Source organism: Somniosus microcephalus, chromosome 15 (assembly GCF_052327205.1).
Source record: "Somniosus microcephalus isolate GS21.2 chromosome 15, FLI_Smic_1.0, whole genome shotgun sequence".
NCBI classification, from domain to species: domain Eukaryota; kingdom Metazoa; phylum Chordata; class Chondrichthyes; order Squaliformes; family Somniosidae; genus Somniosus; species Somniosus microcephalus.
This window is the reverse complement of record NC_141001.1, coordinates 73611493-73635079: the sequence shown is the minus strand read 5'-3', so window position 1 is coordinate 73635079 and position 23587 is coordinate 73611493. Positions and strand designations below refer to the sequence as shown.

The 23587-nt window shown below is 46.5% G+C and overlaps 1 protein-coding gene across 11 annotated transcripts in view; it reads right to left on the bottom strand.

Annotated features, from left to right (window-relative positions):
• LOC147107033 (serine/threonine-protein kinase BRSK2) overlaps positions 1-23587 on the bottom strand; it is a 1115513-nt gene that overhangs the window by 263357 nt on the left and 828569 nt on the right. For 10 of the 11 annotated variants that reach the window (XM_086008028.1, XM_086008027.1, XM_086008038.1 and 7 more), the window contains one exon: positions 17468-17584. In XM_086008028.1, the coding sequence (XP_085864154.1) occupies positions 17468-17584 (117 nt within the window). Of the gene's footprint in view, positions 1-16259; positions 16443-17467; positions 17585-23587 lie in introns of those variants that run through there. The other variant, XM_086008035.1, reaches the window with a different exon arrangement.

Sequence of the window (23587 nt, the reverse complement as noted above, 5' to 3'; positions counted from 1 at the left end):
AGAACTTCGCAGGCTCAGCGTAGATTGTAACTTTCAGGCAGCCTCAGCTGAGCTGTACCGCCAAGAAATGATTCGTGTTGCTTTCATCTGCGGGATTGCCTCTCCATTTATACGCCAGCGTCTACTAGAAAGTAAAACACTTGAGCTACAAAAAGCTTTTGACCTAGCTTGTTCACTGGATTTGGCAAAGAGAAATGCAGACCTCTATCAGCTGCCCAGGTCTCGATCTGCTGCTGTAGCTGCAACCAGACAATTCAAGCGGTCTCAGGTGAACCCTATCATGGGGGAATCTAATTCTGATAATTCTGATGAAGAAGAGGAGGACGACCCCACTTTAGCAGCCTCTTGGCAATCTAGGAAGGAATGCTTCTTTTGTGGAGATGCTTTTCACCCTAGGAAAACCTGCCCTGCTCGCAATGCAATCTGCAGTTATTGCGGGAAAAAAGGACATTTTGCTAAAGTTTGCCTATCAAGGGCCTCTACGAGGGCCAATCCAGCTAAGGCCTACCGAACTGCCCCAATTAGGGCCTATCAAGATGCTCCAGCTAGGACCTATCAAGCTTCCTCTCGAGCTCTCTCCCGAAGAAGCACACCGAGAGTTTTAGCCACTCTCTGTGCAACGACACCAATTACAGCTGCTTGCCCACAGAACCTGTCTCATGCAGCCACAAAAATTTCAATTAAAGGGCATACCTTAGATGCCTTAATTGACTCAGGAAGTACTGATAGTTTCATTAAGGAACAGATTGTTGCGAAATTGAAACTACATGTCTTCCCATCGGACCAGGCAATTGCGATGGCCCAGTCATCACTTAATACCAGAATCTCCGGCTTTTGTGTTGTTGATATGACACTTCATGGTCGTATGTATCCCTCCACCCGACTTTCGGTGCTCAAGGACTTATGTAGTGATCTCCTCTTAGGACTGGACTTCCAAAAACAGCATAAGAAACTCACCATTGAGTTTGGTGGATCCAAACCCGGACTTACTATTTCTAATATACCGTCTAAATTACCATTTTGTGCATTATCAGCAGCTTCACTTGATGAACCCTCATTATTTGCCAGTATTCCGCCTCAATGCCAACCGATAATAACGAAATCGCGGCGCTTTAATCAGGAAGACCAATCTTTTATTGCGGCTGAAATCTCTCGACTTCTAGCAGAGGATATCATTGAACCATGTTCGGCGCCCTGGCGGGCTCAAGTCGTCATTGTCAAGAACCCTCTAAAACCTCACAAACAGCGACTATGCATCGATTATTCACAAACCATCAATCAATATACCGACTTGGACGCCTACCCATTGCCACGCATTGATGATATGGTTAATAAACTGGCCGAATACAAAGTGTTCTCAACTTACGATTTAAAAAGTGCCTATCATCAGTTACCATTGAAGGTCTCAGATAAGCAGTACACAGCCTTTGAGGCTAATGGACGGCTGTACCAATTTCGTCGCCTCCCATTCGGGGTTACTAATGGAGTGGCTGTCTTTCAACGGGCAATGGATGGCCTGGTTAAGCAGGAAAACCTAAGGGACACTTTTCCCTATCTTGATAACATTACCATTGCAGGTCACGATCAACAGGAACACGACTCCAACCTCCAAAAATTTCGGGATGCCCTCCATCGCCGTAATTTGACCCTGAATGAATCCAAATCTGTTGAGTCGCAACCGACCATCAACATCCTTGGCTACTGCGTAGGCAATGGTATCATTAAGCCAGACCCAGAAAGACTTCGCCCGCTCCAAGAGCTCCCGTCACCTAAGAATCCGGCTTCTTTACGTCGGGCTCTCGGTCTGTTTGCATACTACGCTAAATGGATTCCTCATTTTTCGGACAAAATCCAACCCTTGCTGCATACTAGATCATTTCCACTGGGAACAGTGGCTGTTGCAGCCTTTAACCTTCTCAAAAAACAGTTGGAGAAAGCGGCTCTTCACTCCATTGATGAGAATCTCCCTTTCGTGGTTGAATGTGATGCCTCGGAGGTGGCGATCTCGGCTACTCTGAATCAGGAAGGTCGTCCTGTAGCATTTATGTCCAGGACCTTACAAGGTGCCGAGCTACATTATCCTCCGGTTGAGAAAGAAGCCACAGCCATCATAGAGGCAGTACGGAAGTGGAACCATTTTCTAGCTCGCCAGCACTTTACATTGATCACGGACCAACGATCAGTCGCCTTCATGCTCGATAATCGAAAACGAACCAAAATTAAGAATAATAAAATACAACTTTGGAGGATGGAACTGGCCTCTTTTGGTTATACCATTCTCTATCGGCCTGGCAAGGAGAATGTGGCCCCGGACACCCTCACACGGGCATTCTGCTCCACTATGTCATCCTCCACCCTCATGGATGTCCACAATGGTTTGTGTCATCCTGGCGTTACGCGCATGCTACATTTCTTACGATCACGGAATCTCCCTTTTTCCACTGGAGATGTAAAGAAAATATGCTCAGAATGCCGGCTTTGTGCGGAATTAAAACCTCAGTTCTTCCGCCCCTCAGATGGTATACTCATACATGCAACCCAACCGATGCAACGACTTAGCATCGATTTTAAGGGCCCAGTGCCCTCTTCAACTCGGAACACATATTTGCTCACCATGATCGACGAATATTCACGTTTTCCGTTTGCCTTCCCCTGCTCCAATATGCTGGCGTCCACAGTAATCCGCTGCCTTGAGCAGGTATTTTCTCTCTGTGGCATGCCGGCTTATATTCATTCAGATCGGGGTCCATCCTTTATGTCGAGGGAACTCAAGGACTACCTCTCAGAACGGGGAATTGCTACAAGCAAAACAACACCATACCATCCCATCGGAAATGGGCAGGTAGAGAGGTATAACGGTATCATCTGGAATTCCGTACGTCTCGCTTTAAGATCTCGGGGCCTACCAGACCAGCAATGGGAAACAGTGCTTCCGGATGCATTGCACTCTATACGGTCCCTGCTTTCTACAGCCACAAATACTACACCTCATGAGCGGTTCTTTGGATTCCAGCGTCGCTCATCTCATGGGACATCACTCCCGTCATGGCTAACTACTCCTGGACCTGTATTACTCCGAAGATACGTTCGGACGTCGAAAAATGACCCTCTTGTAGACGAGGTCGAACTAACCGATGCCAACCCCACCTATGCAAACATACGATATTCCGACGGCCGAGAATCTACCGTATCATTACGGGATCTGGCTCCCTGCCCACCAGGACCTAGTGGGACATCGGGTGATGGCATTTCACCAGGAAACTCTTGGGACCTATCGGGTACCCCTCTCCAGGATCCTGATCGGACACCAACTAGCTTGGTGCCAGTAGAACCCCGTGCTCAAGGTTGCGACCCTCCCAGTACCACGCATGAAAGTACTGGTCCGCCACAGACCAGCTCTGCACCTCCCTCTGAACAGAGGCAGTCTGACTTTGAACCTATTGGGGCTCGTACTCGAAGCCATGATCTCCCCGACCCTTCACAGAGCAATCCAGGCCACACGGACTCTGGCCAATGGCCAACCGCATGTAAGCGGACCAGCGACCCTCTACGACGGGAATCCAAACGGGTGCGACTCTTCCTTGTTCGGCGGCTGCGGACCAAAAGGTAGACCACAGCCTCCTAAACCTGCAGGAGGGAAGAATGTGATAAAAATAATAACTTCCGGGAAGTTATGTCATCACTTACTGTGAACTGTGAACTATGAACTGTGTACATACCTCACTTCCTGTCATGTGTCACTTCCTGTTGGACTGGTATAAATACTGGTCTGTTCAGTATTGTAAGAGGCTTCTACCAGAGGCATGGTAAAGACCTCTCTTGTATATAGTGTGTTTATAAGTTACTTAAAGCTTACTTTAAAGTTACTTGATGGTAAGCCTCCTTTTTCTTACATCAAAGTGCATCCAGGAGAGCTTTTTGAGCCAGCATGTAGAAAGTCCTACAAGAGAGGGAGCCGTACTGGACCTAATTCTAGGGAACGTAGCCGGGCAAGTGGTAGAAGTGTCAGTAGGAGAGCATTTTGGTGACAGTGACCATAATTCGGTGAGATTTAAGGTAGTCATGGAAAAGGACAAAGGTGGACCGGAAATAAAGATTCTAAATTGGGGGAAGGCCGATTTTAATATGATAAGGCAGGATATGGCCAAAGTAGACTGGGATCAGCTACTTGTAGGAAAATCCATATCAGAGCAGTGGGAGTCTTTCAGAAAGGAAAGAGAGAGAGTACAACACCAACATGTTCCCGTAAAGGTCAAGGGTGGGACCAACAAACCCAGGGAACCCTGGATGTCAAGGGATATACAAGAATGGATTAGGAAAAAAAGGGAGGCTTTTGGCAGATGCAAAAGACTAAAAACAATGGAAGCCCTAGAGGAGTATAGAAAGTGCAGGGGGGTATGTAAAAAAGAAATTAGGAGAGCGAAGAGGGGGCATGAAAAACACTGGCAGGCAAAATAAAGCAAAATCTCAAGGTATTTTATAAGTATATTAAGGGCAAGAGGATAACCAGGGAAAGAGTAGGGCCCATTAGGGACCAAAGTGGCAATCTGTGTGTAGAGCCGGAAGATGTAGGTGAGGTTTTAAATGAATATTTTGCATCTGTGTTCACTATGGAGAAGGACGATGTTGGCATAGAAATCAGGCAGGGGGATTGTGATATACTTGAACAAATTAGTATTGAGAGGGAGGAGGTACTAGCGGTTTTAGCAGGCTTAAAAGTGGATAAATCCCCAGGCCCTGACGAGATGTATCCCAGGCTGCTGTGTGAGGCAAGGGAGGAGATTGCAGGGGCTCTGACACAAATTTTCAGAACCTCTCTGGCCACAGGGGAGGTGCCAGAGGACTGGAGAACAGCTAATGTAATACCATTATTCAAGAAGGGTAGCAGGGATAAACCAGGGAATTACAGGCCAGTGAGCCTAACATCAGTGGTAGGGAAATTATTGGAAAACATTCTGAGGAACAGAATTAGTCTCCACTTGGAGAGGCAAGGATTAATCAAGGATATGGCTTTGTCAGGGGAAGATCATGTCTAACCAATTTGATTGAATTTTTGGCAGGAGGCAGAGGGTGATGGTCGAAGGTTGTTTTTGTGACTGGAAACCTGTGTCCAGTGGTGTACCGCAGGGATCAGTGCTGGGTCCTTTGCTGTTTGTAGTGTACATTCATGATTTAGATATGAATGTAGGAAGTATGATCAGTAAGTTCGCAGATGACACGAAAATTGGTGGAGTGGTAAATAGCGAGGAGGGATGCCTCAGGCTACACGATGATATAGACGGGTTAGTCAGATGGACAGAACAGTGGCAAATGGAATTTAACCCTGAAAAGTGTGAGGTGATGCATTTTGGGAGGACTAACAAGGCAAGGGAATACACAATGAATGGTAGGACCCTAGGAAGGACAGAGGATCAGAGGGACCTTGGTGTGCATGTACATAGATCCCTGAAGGCAGCAGGGCAGGTAGATAAGGTGGTTAAAAGGGCATATGGGATACTTGCCTTCATTAGCCGAGGCATAGAATATAAGAGCAGGGAGGTTATGATGGAGCTGTACAAAACGCTAGTTAGGCCACAGCTGGAATACTGTGTGCAGTTCTGGTCGCCACACTATTGGAGGGATGTGATTGCATTGGAGAGGGTGCAGAGGAGATTCACCAGGATGTTACCTGGGTTGGAGCGTTTCAGCTATGAAGAGAGACTGGACAGGCTGGGGTTGTTTTCCTTAGAGCAGAGAAGGCTGAGGGGGGACCTGACTGAGGTGTACAAAATTATGAGGGGCATAGACAGAAAGGAACTTTTCCCCTTAGTAGAGGGGTCAATAACCAGGGTGCATAGTTTCAAGCTAAGGGGCAGGAGGTTTAGAGGGGATTTGAGGAAAAACTTTTTCGCCCAGAGGGTGGTTGGAATCTGGAACTCACTGCCTGAAAGGGTGGTAGATGCAGGAACCCTCACAACATTCATAGAAACACAGAAGATAGAAGCAGGAGTAGGCCATTCGGCCCCTCAAGCCTGTTCCGCCATTTAATGAGATCATGGCTGATCGTCCAAATTCAGTACCCTGTCCCTGCCTTCTCCCCATATCCATTGATCCTTTTAGCCTTAAGAAATATATCTAACTCCTTCTTGAATATATTTAATAAGTTGGCCTCAACTGCCTTCTGTGGTAGAGAATTCCACAGGTTCACCACTCTCTGGGTGAAGAAATTCCTCATCTCAGTCCTAAATGGCTTATCCCTTATCCTTAGACTATGACCCCTGGTTCTGGACTCCCCCACCATCGGGAACATCCTTCCTGCATCTAGTCTGTCTAGTCCTGTTAGAATTTTATAATTCAAGAAGCATTTAGATGAGCACTTGAAACACCATAGCATACAAGGCTATGGACAAAGTGCTGGAAAATGGGATTAGAATAGACAGGGCTTGATGGCCGGTGCGGATACGATGGGCCAAAGGGCCTCTTTCTGTGCTGTATAACTCTATGGCCTAGAAATTGGGTATAGCCCCGCTTGAGGCGTTAGAACTGGCGCTTCGCAAAGTTTATAGCCAGACGAAACTTATCGCCGCCTGGCGCGATATTGGGTTGCATCGCCCCCAAAGGTGATTGAGGTGCGAATTCAGATGTTGCACGGGCCTCCTAAGGCGCAAAACTTCCGGCGCTACCCAATATTGGCGCGGACGGGCGCAGCGCAGGTGATCTCAATTACCGATAACCACGAGGCTTCCAGGCGCCGGCCGGCTCTTAAAGGGGTGGGTCAGTCAGCCTCAGCTTCCACACTCATCGCTCTGTAGGCCTCAGAATCGGCGCACGCCCTTCTCTGGCGCAAAAAACTTGGTCAAGATGGAGAAGGTGAGACAGAGCAGAGCGCTTCAGCACTGAGGCTCTGGAGCAGTTGGTGGCCGCAGTGGAGCGCCGCCGAGATGTTCTCTATCCTGACAATGGCAGGAGGCCGAATCAAAAGGACTACCGCCGAGCTTGGAGGGATGTTTATCAGAGGGTCAACTCCAGCAGCATGGTGACCAGGAGCCCTGTTCAGTGCAGGAAGAAATTCAACGACCTCACTCGGGTCGTTAGGGTGAGTGGTGTTTATGCAAACTTCTGATTCCCTCCATCTGCACCTGACTTCATGGCTACAGGGTGCGCGATGCCCCAATGGCCATGTGTCAGCAAGAACCCATTGCCCTTTCTGGGCACACACATGCACATTTGACTCAAGGCATCATGTAAGGGCTCTTGCACCACGGGGGGCATGAGATGATCACTCAGGGCATCATGTAAGGGCTCTTGCACCATGGGGGGCATGAGGTGATCACTCAGGGCATCATGTAACAGAACTTCCCCTTCTTTCCCCTGCAGTCCAAGCTGGCGACGATTCGCAAGGACCAGCTTCGAACCAGTGGAGGACCTCCACAAGTGGTCACTCTGACGGATCTCGAGGAGAGGGTGCATCAGATTCTTGGAGGACGTCTGAGTGATCCTGTTACCACTGCAGCTGCCGACCCCATTGTCGACAGCGATGGTAAGGATCTCACCTTTTTCAGCTGTCTCCTTCTACTTGGTCCCCCCGCCAGCATGCTTTCTCAGTGTGCAGCCATGTCAGAGCCTTGCCGCAATCTGGCATGCCTTGCTGCCAACCTGTCCTTTTGCTAAAGCCACTCTTCCACCTCCCTGCTTTCAGATGCTGCATCACCAACTCGGGATCCGGGCCCTGAAGCTGCCAGTGCCAGTGGCTCCGGAGGCGAGGATCAGAAGGAAGCCGCACCATCCGTTCCAGCCGCAGGGGAGCCAACACATCTGCAGACTGGGGATAGTAGCTCCCTGGAGGGGAGGGGGGGGCTCTGATGAGGAGCCAGTTGCCGGAACAAGCGGCCTGCATCAACGCAAGGGGGGGTAGGCAAGTTTGGGCACCGGCTCCCCGGAGGACGAGACAGGGAGCGATGACTGCTGCACAGAGTGCAGAGGAGGTGCGTAGCCTGGCTGAAATGAGCACCCAGGCCCGGCTCAGGCACACTGAGCTTATGGCTGCAGTGGGGAGGATGCCTCAGTCGATAGAAACACTGGCAAAGAGTGTGCTGGACTTTGGCGCTGCAATGGAGAGGACTGTCCAGGGCTTCGGGGCAGCAATGGAGAGGACTGTCCAGGGCTTCGAGGCCGCTATGGAAAGGACCGTTCAGAGCTTCGGACAATCCCTGGAAAGGTCTGTCCAGGGCTTGTCCGAGGCAGTGGAACGGACTGCTCCGGCCTTGTCCGAAGCAATGGAGAGAACTGTCCAGGGCTTCTCCGAAGCACTGGCAGCTGCCACACAGGTCCTCACTGCTGCCACGCAGTCACTTGCTGGCCTCGTCCAGACCCAGATTGAGGCAACGCGAACTCTCACTGCTGCCACCCTATCTGCATCAGCTAGAATCACCCCGGGCCCTTCCTGTACCACACGAGGCCAGGAATCAGTGGAGCAGTCGCTTGTGGTAGTGGAGCCGAGCCGGTCCCCTCCGAGAGCCAGTGTGTCATCCAACCATGGTGCAGGTGTCCTCTCTTGGCAGGTGACCATTGCTCATGCCACCGCTGGAACGTCTGCAGTGCAGCTGCCACCACCTGCAGTGCACACTGCTTCCAGCCATGGCCAGATCAAGCAGCCAGCCTCCGCACCCTCCAAGCCCAGAGGTCGTCCAGGCCGTCCATCAGGGGCTTCTGCGATTCCCCAGCCTTGACCTCGCCACTGGGGTTCAATTACGTAGGAGCAGCAGGGAGGGAAGGGGCCGACTGCGAAAGAGAAGTCAGTCTCCATCAAGGGGCCAGCAGTAGAGGGAGTTGCTGAGATGTTTCTTCCTCCAAATTCAAGGACGCCCTCACCTGTTGTGATTGTTTGTGATGGTGTGTTTAGTTTTGCGGCTTTGCCAGAGAGTTGACTGTTATTTTGTTAGTTATGGTTTCTGTTGACATGACGTTGCTATGCTGGAAGGAAGCACTTTTTTGACAATAACATTTTTTTTAAATTTACAATGGTACTCGTAACTATTTACACTCATGGTGGACTTCCTAGGCTTTGAACGATCCGAAGTGTGCAGGACGACTGACAGCCATCATTCCGTCAGAGGGGCCTAGAACCGAGTCCTTATGAGCCTCTGACGGACGGCCCTTCCACTTTCAGGAGCCCTCCCATCTTCCTCCTCCTCCTCCTCCTCCGCATGCTCCTCCTCCTCCTCCTCCGCATGCTCCTCCTCCTCCTCCTCGTCCGCCTGCTCTTCCTCCTCCTCCTCCTCCTCCTCGTCCGCCTGCTCTGCTGGACCTTGAGGGTCGGCTGGCATTGGCTGGGTTCGTCGAATGGCCAAGTTGTGGAGCATGCAGCAGACGACGACGATGCGACCCACTTGCTCCGGCGAGTACTGCAGGGCTCCCCCCGAATGGTCCAGACAGCGGAAACGCTGTTTGAGCACAGCAATAGTGTGCTCGACAATGTTCCTGGTCGCCTGATGGCTGCTGTTGTAAAGCTCTTCTGCCGGGGTGGCGGGCAAATGGAGTGGGGTCATGAGCCATGGGCAGAGAGGATAGCCCTTGTCGCCCAGAAGCCAGCCTCGTGGGTGAGCCGGGCCCTCAAAAAGGTCAGAAACTGAGGTCTGCCGCAGGATGAATGCATCGTGGCTGCTCCCAGGGAATTGTGCGTTGACTGCCATTATCATCTGGCGGTGGTCACAGACCAGCTGGACATTGAGGGAGTGGAACCCCTTTCGGTTGCGGAACTCCTCTGGATTCTGCAATTGCGCCCACAAAGCCACGTGTGTGCAATCTATGGCCCCCTGCACCATGGGGAAGTCCGCAATAGCAGCAAAGCCCTGCGCGCGCTCCGCCTGCTTCTCCAGGGTCACAGGGAAGGTGATTAATTGACGCCTCCTTCTATAGAGGGCAGCTGTCACTTGCCAGATGCAACAATGCACTGCAAATTGTGTTATATTTGCGATGTCCCCAGTGGCTGACTGAAAGGATCCGCTTGCGTAAAAGTTCAGGGCAACAGTCACTTTGACGGCAACCGACAGAGAGGTCCTGCACCGTAGACGCGGCTGCAGATCCTCAGCAAGCAGGTGGCACAGCTCAGTCACAACCTCCTTACCGAATCTGAGCCTTCGCAGACACTGCTCCTCGGACATGGTAAGGTATGACACCTGCTGCCTGAAAACCCTCGCAGTGTATCGTCGGATTGGCCGACCTCCATTGCCCCTCCTCCTTCTGGCCAATCCCGGCCCTCTCTCCCGCCGTCTCTGTGCCCCTTCCAAGTGTCCGGCCATGAGGACATTCCCCTCCAAAGCAGCTCCCATTGCTATGCCAGATGGGCAACACGCAGTAATGTCTAGCGCTCCAACTGCTCCGGACAGGCCTGCAGGTCCCAAGTCTTCGAAGGCTAAATCCGAAAAATAGTGTGCAACAGTAGTTCACCAACTCTCTCCAGCAACGAACAGAATGAACAGGCCAAGTGTCTGCAGCTTTTGTACTAGAGCTGTCCCCTTTAAATAGCGCCCCCCGACTCCGAGAAGGGCCTGGGAACGTTCCATCCAACTGTCACTAATAGCGCCAAGCGGAAAGGTTCCGGGCGCCACCGAATATCACATCAGGGGTGCCAAAAAGGCGTTGCACACTGAAATTACGTCATTAACTGCCTGCGCACGCGGGCGCTAAGAGTTAGCGCTGGCGCTAAATGGATACGCAATATGGGAGGTGTCGCTATCTTCATTGCGCCCGCCCGAACATTGGGTAACGGCTTAATTCTTGGGCTCTTTAGGCGCTAATCGCTGGCGCAACCAACCGAATTTCTAGGCCTATGACTCTATGAAAGACATGTTAGACACCCAGGGGAAGTAAGATGTAAGGGCAGAGAGGGCTGATGTGCAACAGACCCATATAGCTTTCTCTATGACAACTCTAATACAGGAAACTTTGGTTTATCCGGAGGTTGTATGTCCGGAGTACTCGATCTAACGGCAAAAATCAGGAGCCGTTTTCTGTAAGTTTTTTTTTTAAGATCTCGTTCTTTTTTTTTTCCCCAGTCAGCCACTGCAAGGTCTGTAACTATAGCAACAGCTTCAGCTACAGACGCTTGCAGCTGCAGCCGACTCTTTAGAAGCTGTTGTTAAGCAACAGTGTTTGTTGTCAGATACGGAGATGAAAACCTCCGTATGCTTCAACATTAACTTTGTATGTACGGCAGTTTTGATAGATCGGCAACACGCCGGTCCCGTCGGTGCCGGATATCACAAAGTTTCCTGTAGATGCAGTTGCCTCACTATAGCGCTCCTTAGCTTCCCTTCTTGCAACGCACAGAAGGATCATTATCCAGAGTAGCAAATAGTACGATTTATCACCCAAAAACTATCCGCTAACTTGCCTTTCTTCCGTGAACAGGTCAGGGAGGCTAGAATTCCTGAGGACAAAGCTGTCATGACAGCTTCCAGCAAATTTGACACGGACATGGAGAATTCTTTGGAGCAATTTGAACATGTTGCAAACAGAACTCCTTTCTATTCAGGAAGTTCTGTTGGAACATCAAAGCACATCATCCCTCGGAGGCCTTACAGGAGGAGCTGGCAATGCTATGTGCATGCCATCTATTGCACCCTGATTTTTTGGGAAACTTGCTGCATGATAACATTGGATGGCTCGATCATGCTGTTGTCATGCCAAATTGAATGAACTCCCCAGCGCTCCCGAGAATGCCGTCGGTAACCTGACAAATGCATGGCTAGATGACATCCTGCGTGGTATTACATCGGTCCCCTGCAGCTGCTGATGAGGAGCTGGTGGCATTGAAGTCGTGTCTGGTGGTAACTTTACCCCAGAGGGCTGTGGAGGGCTCAGTAGTTGAGTGTATTCAAGACAGAGATCGATAATTTTGGGGATATTAAGGGAACCAAGGGATATGGGGATAGTGCGGGAAGGTGGAGTTGAGGTAGAAGATCAGCCATAATCTTATTGAATGGCGGAGCAGACTCGAGAGGCCGAATGGCCTACTCCTGCTCTTATTTCTTATGTTCTTATGTTTACAACCGCAGACAGAGCTGTTTGGGCAGATGAACTTGGCCACAGGTCTTCATGGGAAAAAGTTGGCACAGCTTGTCTATAGTCTCTTTCATGAACATACTCTTCTCATGTAAGAAGTCACACAACACCAGGTTATAGTCCAACAGCTTTATTTGAAATCACAAGCTTTCGGAGCGCTGCTCCTTCTTCAGGTGAAGTGGAGAAATGCATAAAGACACAGCTTATATAGTCAGAGAATCATGTCAGATGTTTACAGGTAACCTTTCCAACTGCCATTTATCACACCTCGGAAAGGTTACCTGTAAACATCTGACATGATTCTCTGACTATATAAGCTGTGTCTTTATGCATTTCTCCACTTCACCTGAAGAAGGAGCAGCGCTCCGAAAGCTTGTGATTTCAAATAAAGCTGTTGGACTATAACCTGGTGTTGTGTGACTTCTTACATTTGTCCACCCCAGTCCAACTCCGGCATCTCCACACCATTGATACTCTTCTCATGCAGAGCTGCTCTGTGAGATCTCCATACGACCTGGTTAGCCGATAAACTCTTTGGGGAGGGTAATATTTTGCAGGGTGCAACCTCCTTGAAATGCTGCCTCACTCTCCGTTCCTCCATTCTGTATTGCACCTCCACCTCTGAAAACAGAAGACAAGGAATGTCCTTTGGGTATTCCACTGTGCTGACACAGAACCTCTTACTTTGAGTGGAAGCAATAATGTTACAGTGGTCTTTCAACCCTCGTGCTCTCAGAGGAAAGGTCAGCTCTGTACAGGTGCACTGCAAAAAAGAAAAGTGCTCCAAAACAGCTCTTCAAACAAAAGCAATTACTGTTTCAAACTTCTCCAGGCTACAAACTTGAAGCACTTCTGACAGTATCAGCTGATGCTGCCAATGGCAACACCTCATTTATTTTGTTCTAACGTAACCTTGGTGCACTGGAAATGCAAACCATGAGATTTCGGCCTGCTTATGATGTTTTCCCTCATTTGCATATATTGAAACAAACCCAGGCAGGAGAGGCGCACAGATCGAAGAGCCCTCAGAACCAACCAGAAACACTGCCACACCAAATACAGGTGGAAACCTGGCAGAAGCAGGAGTCATCCCAATTTTCAGGCGTCACAAAGTAGAAATGCTATTCCAGCGTCAATGTAAATTCAGGGCCTATATCGCTTAAAGTGACCTTTAAAATAATCTTGTTTTTCTTCAAGGCCTGTCTTTTCTCTTTTCAGATACTGACCGACTTCACATATACGCCCATTTTTTTCTGCTTTTATTTCAGATTCCAGCATTTGCTCTTTTCACTCCATTTTTTGCTGTGTTTATTTTCTGCAAGTTAATTTCCTTGAACGGTGTTCCACTCTAGTCATTCCCAACTTGGCTGATGCATGAGCAGGAATGCCTTCATTGGACAATCTGAGATTTGATGGCATCTTGTTATTACACATGACAGAATTTGACATGTGGTGCCCAATTCCTAGATCTTTAAGAGACCACAATGGATCAGACTGAAAGCAGCAATTTTCCCCAGTGCTGACACTGTAGTATGGAGGCCACATTCAGTGCACAAAGGAGGCTAGGGCAGCCCTGCCTCTCAGTAGCATTGACTCAGAGCAGGAGCAACACACTGAGATGTCAGGAGGTGGGACTTTCAAGCCACATCAAGTCAAATGTAAAATGGGGAAAAAAATGCAGCCTGTCAATCTGACAACTTCAGGTCCACATACACACCAATCAGGGTAGGTGGAGCTGTGGCAATCAATTCATGTCTAGCACTGTCACAGTCCTTCCAACTCGACCCTCAATTTGAAGGTAGCAACCTAATTTCTGAACAGATAATTTTGTTTCCTGCTTATATGAAACGTATAAAATTCTGACAGGGCTAGACAGACTGGATGCAGGGAGGATGTTTCCTCTGGCTGGGGGGTCTAGAACGAGGGGTCACAGTCTCAGGATACGGGGTAGGACATTTAGGACTGAGCTGAGGAGAAATTTCTTCACTCAGAGGGTAGTGAACCCGTGGAATTCGCTATCACAGAAGGCAGTGTAGGCCAAGTCATTGAATATATTTAAGAAGGAGATAGGTAGATTTCTAGACGCAAAAGGCATCAAGGGGTATGGGGAGAGAGCGGGAATATGGTATTGAGATAGAGGATCAGCCATGATCATATTGAATGGCGGAGCAGGCTCGAAGGGCCGAATGGTCTACTCCTGCTCCTATTGTTCTAGGTTCTACATGCTGTATCAAAGGGAATAAAGGGGTTGTGACCACTCAGATGTAAAGCAGCTTCTGATTTACTGCCCATTTGATCACGCCCTTGGGCATTTGGCCATGTCTTCACCCTCATGACATTTTCCGCAGGTTAGAAGACTAGCTGTCATGGCAGAAATAACATTTTTTTTTTTAAAGCCAACAAAAGCTGTTCGAATAATTTGTCATTGATGGCCAAGTATTCTAGTTAAAGGAAAGTAACAGTTTCAGACATCAGTGAGATCAGAAGCACTGCTGAACTCTCTACCATCTGATCATTTCTAGATGCAGTTCTTGTGCACTTTCTAGTTTTTGCACACAGCATGTATTCTTGATAAATATATTGCTAAAGCTTTATGTCACAGCTCAGTTTTAAATCATTTTCAAAGCACTGTAGGGAGAGGCTCTCAATTTACCCAGACTGCACAAACAACAGTGAGAAATACGTAGGGAAAGTTTAAAAAAAACCTTTGTTAATATCGCGGCATGGTTACCAAATTGGCTTCACTATACATGAGAAAATTTTAAAACATTGTACACCCTGATTTGTGGTAATTATGCTCATTTTATTGATGCAATGAACTGGAAGAAACCGGAGTTGGTGGGATCCTCCCCTTTGTGAATAATTTAATCATTATAGTAACATCGTAGGTTAGTGCTTTTCATCTCTGCGAGCTGGGTTTAATTTAGCACAGAATGATGTGACTACAGACTCTCTCTAATCTGCTGGCTGTACATCAAATTAATTCCTAGCGGGTAAATGCGCAACACAAAATTGTGTACAATTTGACACTAATTTGCATTGAAGAGACACACAGGATGGCTCATCCTGAAAACGTCACACTGCTAAGGTGGCAATGTTCTTGGGTTTCAGGCAGAGTGTTAGGCCACTAATCTATATTTTACCTGACCCAGGAGTGCTTGTTGCCGACACCAAGACCTAAAGTGTTAATTCCTCACCAGCAATATCCCTCACTTTGAGCACACAATTCAGTGAAAATTAAATGACTATGCCAGAAAGTATGGGGGGGTCACATGGTTGTTTCAAAAAGATAAAATACAAATATACAGATCTATCAAGTCACTTGTGCAGACCAACATCAGGGAAATATTAGGAGGGAGATTTGGGATCAAAGATTGACGGGTTTCAAATTCATTTAAACAGATGGTGCTCATTTTTAGGAATGAGTAACGTGAAAGAAGATCACACTTGAAAACAAATTGAATGAGTCTTAGTTAAAATGATTTGGAGTTGATGGCCATTCATGTATTTGCAGTGACCTTGGATGTGTGTGAGGTAAACCTTTCTGCATATGTCAAATAATAATAGCACAGGTCTTTTCCTTTCAGTAGGTTTGCTGTCAATTTCATTGTGTGTCTCAAAAAGTCTTCTACAAGTATCTCAAATAAGCACGTGCATTAACGGATCTCAACTAAAGGCTTCTGACTGAAGGGCTAAACAGTATTAGGTAATCCTGATGAACTGCAGATGCTTAGCTTGTTCAGATGGTGACAGTGAATTACCAATAACTTGTCTTCGTTAACTGATCTTGAATTTATCCTTGGTCTCATTTTCAGCTGTATGGTTACACTGAATACCCTGCTGCCGAGGTGTGAAAATGATTTTGTTTGTTTATAATTTTGAGCAAAAATGTTGTCGTTATCTGACTTACCCACAACCGTGCCTAAAAATAATTTTATGTAAAAAACTGTACTTTTTGATAATGCTCCTGTGAAGCAGCTTGGGACGTTTTATATGTTGCAGGGGCTATATAAATATATAAGTTGTTGTTGCTGTTGTATGTACAGACGCTTCCACAACGGCCTAGTGGCCAAAGGCATTGCCTGGTGTAGCTGTAAGCCATACAGACCAGAAGGCTGGGACAGCAATGACAGTGCTCCAGAAAGGATCAGTGTCCTTGGATTAGGATGGGAAATATCAGATGCAGTTCCTGTTCTTGATCGCCCTCTACTGACCTCTGCTGGAAAGTGCACATGTGGGCATTGGGTGAAGGACAGAGTTGCATTCGGCCTTGATGCCTCTCACGAATGAATAGCCTGCTGTCACTCGCAGTCTAGGCATACACATGAAGAACCGTCACTGGGGCGAGGTGCCAGAGAGATGCCGGCACCAGTATAACCATACCCCAAGCAAGACTCAGCAACTTTGGGAGAAATGGGGAGAAAAATGATGAGGAAAAAAAAATAGCAAGCAAGTAATAAAAGAGAGTTTTTCATACTCAGTAATAATTTAAAAAAATATTAATCTGATATTTCCCCACCTGATTTTGACACAAGTGCTGTAAAGATACCAGTAACAGGAATTCCCATTTGTGACAGCAAGTTTAAAAACCCACTGGAACCTGCGGGTCATCATGTCTGGTGGCACTCTAGAATTATTTTTTGAGTGAGAACTGCTGCTTTCTGATGAGCATCCTCTATGTATTCTGCTGTCACTACACCCATGTGTAGGGTAGCAGTCAAACTCAAGCACGACTATAACCAAACCATGTTTTTCATTATAGTCACTTTTTTTTTTTTTTTACAAACAGTAACTTTCAAGCTGACTAATATTGAAGGGGATTATTTAAAAAAAATGTTTTTGCATCTCTGCGTTGATGACTCCACAGTTTCCAGTATCTTTGAACTTGGAAGGGTACCACAATCTCTCTGGTTATTCATTGAGATGGATTAAGACGCATTCCACAGTGAAAAATTATTTCACGCAACATTGTCATTGGAAGATAATAGCCTCATACATTTTGCTGAGTTGCCATTTGTTGTCAGTGTTATAAAGAGTTACTTGTCTGACACAGTGTATGTGAATTATTACCATCACTGTTGTTTGAATTAAAATCAACAGCGAACGCTGTTTATAATAGCTAAATGCAGCTAAAACACTGAGCACTTTCAAAAATCTAAATCAAGATTAATGGGAGTTCAAGAAAGAAATACGTTTTCTGAGGTTTGACGATATCTCAGTAAATCCCAATACATTCCGATCTGAATTATAACACACATCAAAATAAATAAAATCGTTTTCAAAAATTTTGCTTGCACATTTATGCTAGCTATTTGCATTTAAATAAATAACGCCGTTGATGTGAACAAATTAAACATCTGAAGCAGGCATTTATTAAAACATATTTTGTTTCCTTTATTACAACAGTAAAATGAGAACTCACCCACAACTGGTTTCTAACAAGCTGTCTCCAACCTGCAGTGAAGCCATTCCGAAGTCTGCTATTCTGATGTTATTCTTTTCATCCAACAATAAATTTTCTGGTTTCAAGTCCCTGTGGCTGTAGGGAAAAGAAAGGGTGAGAATTACTAAGGTTTACCCTCACAACCTCCATTTAAGTGGAAAGAACCAAGATGCACTTGATTTGCCTTCCAGTCTAGTCCTGCTCAAAGTGTTTTACTTTCAATCACTGTATAACTGTACGCTGAGTTTAGTCAGCTAAAGCTTCGACTGTTTTTGCATCTAAAGTGGGGAAAGCTCCACAAGAGAAATTCTTTTTAAAAAAAAGTGAAAATGCTAGAAATACATAACTGGCCAATCAGCATCTCAAACAGTATATTGGTCAACTCTGTAGTCAGACCCTTCATCAAAATCCAAAGTTCTCATAAAGGGCTCCATTCAAAATATTAAGATACCTTTCTCTTTCAGATGCTGACCAACCCGCTAGGCACTTACTTGGGCATAAATTCAGCACGGTTGCACTCATTTCATGGGCATAAAGCAGATGCAACAATGACAAATTTAGCAGAGCAATGGCCTAAGTCCGACTTGCATGTACGTTTGGGCTGCCACTAAATTCATCAGTACCTTTTTTTAGGCAACCCAGGTGCCTGCCAGAAATAAGCGCAGGCCTCATTTCAATATTGAAATTAAGGCCCTGCACCCACTTCTGGAAAATTCATTAAGACTAGACGGAGCTTGGATTGCATGAGCTCCAACTAGTTTTTCAGGCTCTATAGCGGCCTAATCAGTAGTCCTTAAAGTCCTGAAGGCCACCAAAGAAACTGGCAGGCAAGTCTTTTTTAAAGTCACCGTTAATGTGGAGCCAAGAGGAGCAGAAGTGTTCCTCCTGCCTCCACATTCATACCGTGGGTCACTGCCAGCCCATGTGCACCTCCGCCCACCACCCCCCCCAGCTCCCGTTTGCCTTCCCCTCCCCATTCCCTGGGCATATCTGGCTCGGATGGCCAAAGGCCGAGCTGTGGAGGGTGCCCAACTGGTGCCCACAGCTCACCAGAGTTATTCCAACAAGGACAAATTTAGGATGGTCCTCAGGCCTCTCTCTTCTGGCGTGCAAATCCAGCTGCCAACCATTTCACGCCTGCTATCGGGTGCCATCGAATTTAGGCACCAGTGTGTTTTGTTTTAATTTGAAATTTTCTGTATTCCTTGCTTTATTTCTATCTCTACTACAAGTTTTAAAATAGTTTATATATTTAATATATTCAGCACCCAACTCCCTAGAAATTCCCCTCCCTGCTGTGGAGCCTGCCCTTGATCATGTCCATGAACACAGAGAAAAATAATTCACTTTGTATATTTATTATCCTTTGGTCGCCTTTGGTATGTTTCAATGGCCCCAACTTTCCCTTTTCCATTTGCTTGCTGGAAATATATTTATAGAAATTCTTGCCACTTAATATTTCCTCCTATCTTAACCACATTTGCTATTTTGTTCTCCTGACCAGTTTCTTAACCTCCTGTACCTTATTTTTATAGTCACCTTGGACCAGCCTTTTCCCTCAGTTATGCTTCTTCCCTAGTGGTACGTATCTGTTCTGTACGCTGTGCATGGCATTTTTAAACCCCTTTCTTCCATGCTTTACTCCTCTCAATACTGCTACTCAATGCAGCTTCTTTACCTCATCCCTCATAATCTACCGTTCTAAAGTCGGATGTGCTCATTCTCTTTTCCATATTGTGGTCACTTTTACCAAAGTGTTCTCAGACTCTGACCTGCTCTACCATTTTTCTGAATCTTCAGGCGAGACAGAGGGGGGTGTAAAAGGGGAGGGGGTGTTGCAATATTAATTAAGGAGTCAATTACTGCTGTAAGGAGGGATGATATATTAGCGGGTTCCTCTAATGAGGCCATATGGGTAGAACTTAAAAACAAAAAGGGGGCAAGCACTTTGCTGGGAGTGTACTATAGGCCCCCAAACAGTCAGGGGGAGATAGAGGAACAGATATGTAGGCAAATCTCAGAAAAGTGCGAAAATAATAGGGTAATAATAGTGGGGGATTTCAACTTCCCCAATATAAATTGGGATAGTCAGAGTGTGAAAGGCTTAGAGGGTGCAGAATTCTTAAAGTGCATCCAGGAGAGCTTTTTGAGCCAACATGTAGAAAGTCCCTACAAGAGAGGGGGCGATACTGGACCTAATTCTGGGGAATGTAGCCGGGCAAGTGGTGGAAGTGTCAGTAGGAGAGCATTTTGGCGATAGTGACCATAATTCGGTGAGATTTAAGGTGGTCATGGAAAAAGACAAAGACGGCCCGGAAATAAGGGTTCTAAATTGGGGGAAGGCCGATTTTAATATGATAAGGCAGGATCTGGCCAAAGTGGACTGGGAGCAGCTACTTATAGGAAAATCCACATCAAGACAGTGGGAGACTTTCAGAAGGGAAATAGAGAGAGTACAACGCCAACATGTTCCTGTAAAGGTCAAGGGTGGGACCAACAAGCAAAGGGAACCTTGGATGACAAGGGATATACAAAAATGCATTAGAAATAAAAGGGGGGCTTTTGGCAGTTACAAAAGACTAAAGACGGAAGAAGCCCTAGAGGAGTATAAAAAGTGCAGGGGCATACTTAAAAAAGAAATTAGGAGGGCGAGGAGGGGCCATGAAATAACACTGGCGAGCAAAATAAAGGAAAATCCTAAGATGTTTTATAAGTATATTAAGGGCAAGAGGATAACCAGGGAAAGGGTAGGGCCCATTAGGGACCAAAGTGGCAATCTGTGTGTAGAGCCAGATGATGTAGGCGGGGTTTTAAATGAATTTTTTGCATCTGTGTTCACTATGGAGAGAGACGATGCAGACATAGAAATCGGGCAAGGGGACTGTGACATACTTGAACATATTAGCATCAAGAGGGAGGAGGTGCTAGCGGTTTTAGCAGGCCAAAAAGTGGATAAATCCCCAGGCCCGGACGAGATGTATCCCAGGCTGCTGTGGGAGGCAAAGGAGGAGATTGCAGGGGCTCTGACACAAATTTTCAGAACCTCTCTGGCCACAGGGGATGTACCAGAGGACTGGAGAACAGCTAATGTAGTACCACTATACAAGAAGGGTAGCAGGGATAAACCAGGGAATTACAGGCCAGTGAGCCTAACATCTGTGGTAGGGAAATTATTGGAAAAAATTCTGAGGGACAAAATTAATCTCCACTTGGAGAGGCAAGGATTAATCGGGGATAGTCAGCATGGCTTTGTCAAGGGTAAATCATGTCTGACAAATCTGATTGAATTTTTCGAGGGGGTGACTAGGGGGGTGGATGAGGGAAATGCTGTGGATGTGGTTTACATGGACTTCAGTAAAGCTTTTGACAAAGTCCCGCATAGGAGACTGGTCAAGAAGGTAAGAGCCCATGGGATCCAGGGTGCCTTGGCGCGTTGGATCCTAAACTGGCTGAGTGGCAGGAGGCAGAGGGTGATGGTCGAAGGATGCTTTTGTGACTGGAAGCCTGTGTCCAGTGGGGTACCTCAGGGATCGGTGCTGGGTCCCTTGTTGTTTGTGATCTACATAAATGATTTGGATGAGAATGTAAAAGGTATGATCAGTAAGTTCGCAGATGACACGAAAATTGGTGGGGTGGTAAATTGCGAGGAGGAAAGCCTCAGGCTACAGGACGATATAAACGGGTTGGTCAGATGGGCGGAAAAGTGGCAAATGGAATTTAACCCTGAAAAGTGCGAGGTGATGCATTTTGGACGGACAAATAAGGCAAGGGAATACACAATGAGTGGTAGGACCCTAGGAAGTACAGAGGGTCAGAGGGACCTTGGTGTACATGTACATAGATCTCTGAAGGCAGCGGAACAGGTAGATAAGGTGGTTAAAAAGGCATATGGGATACTTGCCTTCATTAGCCGAGGCATAGAATATAAGAGCAGGGAGGTTATGATGGAGCTGTACAAAACGCTGGTGAGGCCACAGCTGGAGTACTGTGTGCAGTTCTGGTCGCCTCACTATAGGAAGGATGTGATTGCTTTGGAGAGGGTGCAGAGAAGATTCACCAGGATGTTACCTGGGATGGAGCGCCTCAGCTATGAAGAAAGACTAAACAGGCTGGGGTTGTTTTCCTTAGAGCAAAGAAGGCTGAGGGGGGACCTGATTGAGGTGTACAAAATGATGAGGGGCATAGATAGGGTAGATAAAGAGGAACTTTTCCCCTTAGTAGGGGGGTCAATAACAAGGGGGCATAGATTCAGGGTAAGGGGCAGGAGATTTAGAGGGGATTTGAGGAGGAACTTTTTCACCCAGAGGGTGGTTGGAATCTGGAACTCACTGCCTGAAAGGGTGGTAGAGGCAGGAACCCTCACAACATTCAAGAAGCATTTGGATGAGCACTTGAAATGCCATTGCATACAAGGCTATGGACCAAATGCTGGAAAATGGGATTAGACAGGACAGGGGTGGATGGGCGGCGCAGACACGATGGGCCGAAGGGCCTCTTTCTGTGCTGTAAAACTCTATGACTCTATGACCATTTCCTAGTTGCTACACAAATGTGTCTCTCTAGTTTTCAACTCAGGATAATGCAAGTCAACATGTACATCAGCATTCTATTTTGTAACATTGTATTTATACGATATAGTGTTAATCATCATTAATCGTTTACAGAAATTAATATTGTCACATTTTATCTGATCATCCAACATCATTATTAACTGTGTAAATGAAGATTGATATTGTTAAAGCTCGTTTGGAGGCCCAGCTTCATTAAAAATATGGGATAAAAGCTCGTCTGTGGTTACTTGGGAAATCTTCTTAAGTGACTGTCATTTGAAAATGTTCAATAATCAAGTTTGAACAAGAGAAAGTGAGCAATGTTCAAGATGTTAATTCAAAGACATTTCTGCTCGAGAAGAGCTGTGACAGCAGTTAATTCTTTAATGGACTTTCCGTGCTGTATATTTGTCAATATTGCCTTGTACTCTAGTATTTGGCTATTCCTATTCTTTATGTTGTTTTGTGCTCTTTGAATTGTAAATAAATAATTAACCAAAGTTCATGAGACTCAGTGCACACAATTTTTTTCCCGATCACCTTACATATTCAGAAGTACTAAAGCAGCTGAAATGGCCTTTGCGGTGGACATACACCGGGTCTGCATAATAAAGAGAGAGGAAGAAGAGCAGCGGAAACCCAAGGCTCTGACAGTGAGGCGCAATGGCAGAAGACCACAGCCTGTTCACTGCCATCCCTATTGGTGACGCTGCATTTACACTTATTTTAGGCTGGTTTTTACATTCCAGCGTAAGCAAACACGCGCCACAGGTAAGTTCCCATTAGCAAGTTTGGTGCGGAAATTGACGTAAATTTCGGCATAATTTATGCATACGCAGGATCCAGGAAATTGCAAGCCAGAGAATTGGGTTCTGCCCTCTTGGTGTGCAGTAAACAGCCAATGGTTTAATTGTTTAATACAATGCAGCCAACTCCGGTTCTAAAATGCTAGCATTTAGAGCTGTGTCTGTTTTGTACAACATCGATTATAAATGTGGCCATTCTCCAGTCTTTTAGAAAGACTGTGACTGTGGTTGCCCCTGTTGCATCCGGGTTTGCCCAACTTCAAGGATCAGCACCGATAACACCAGAAGTTAATCAAGAGATTGCCGTGGATAAATTGGGTATCTTACATTCAATTTAAAACAGATTCATTGCTGAGAAGAAGCTGCAGAATACCGAGCCAAAATGACTTCAGCATAGAGGTTAAAAAAAAGGAACAGACAGAAGAGATTTAAACAATATAAAATGACAGAAGCTCATGTTTGTGGACATCAGGGGAGGAGAGAAGCAGGGTCAAGCTGTGATGCCCTCCCATAGTCAAATAGTCCAACACACATCAGTGTCAAGTACTGAAGGGTGCCCATGGAACCATCCCACAGAAGGAATCAACACCTAACAGTGTGGAGGGTGGAGAAAAACAGTGAGAAAAGAGGAAAACAAATGAAACATTTTGGGATTCAAAGTAAAATTAACATAAACCCTGCATCAACTTAATATTTTCACTAGTCCTATAGGAATAATTCGATATGGATTGATAAAAGACTGT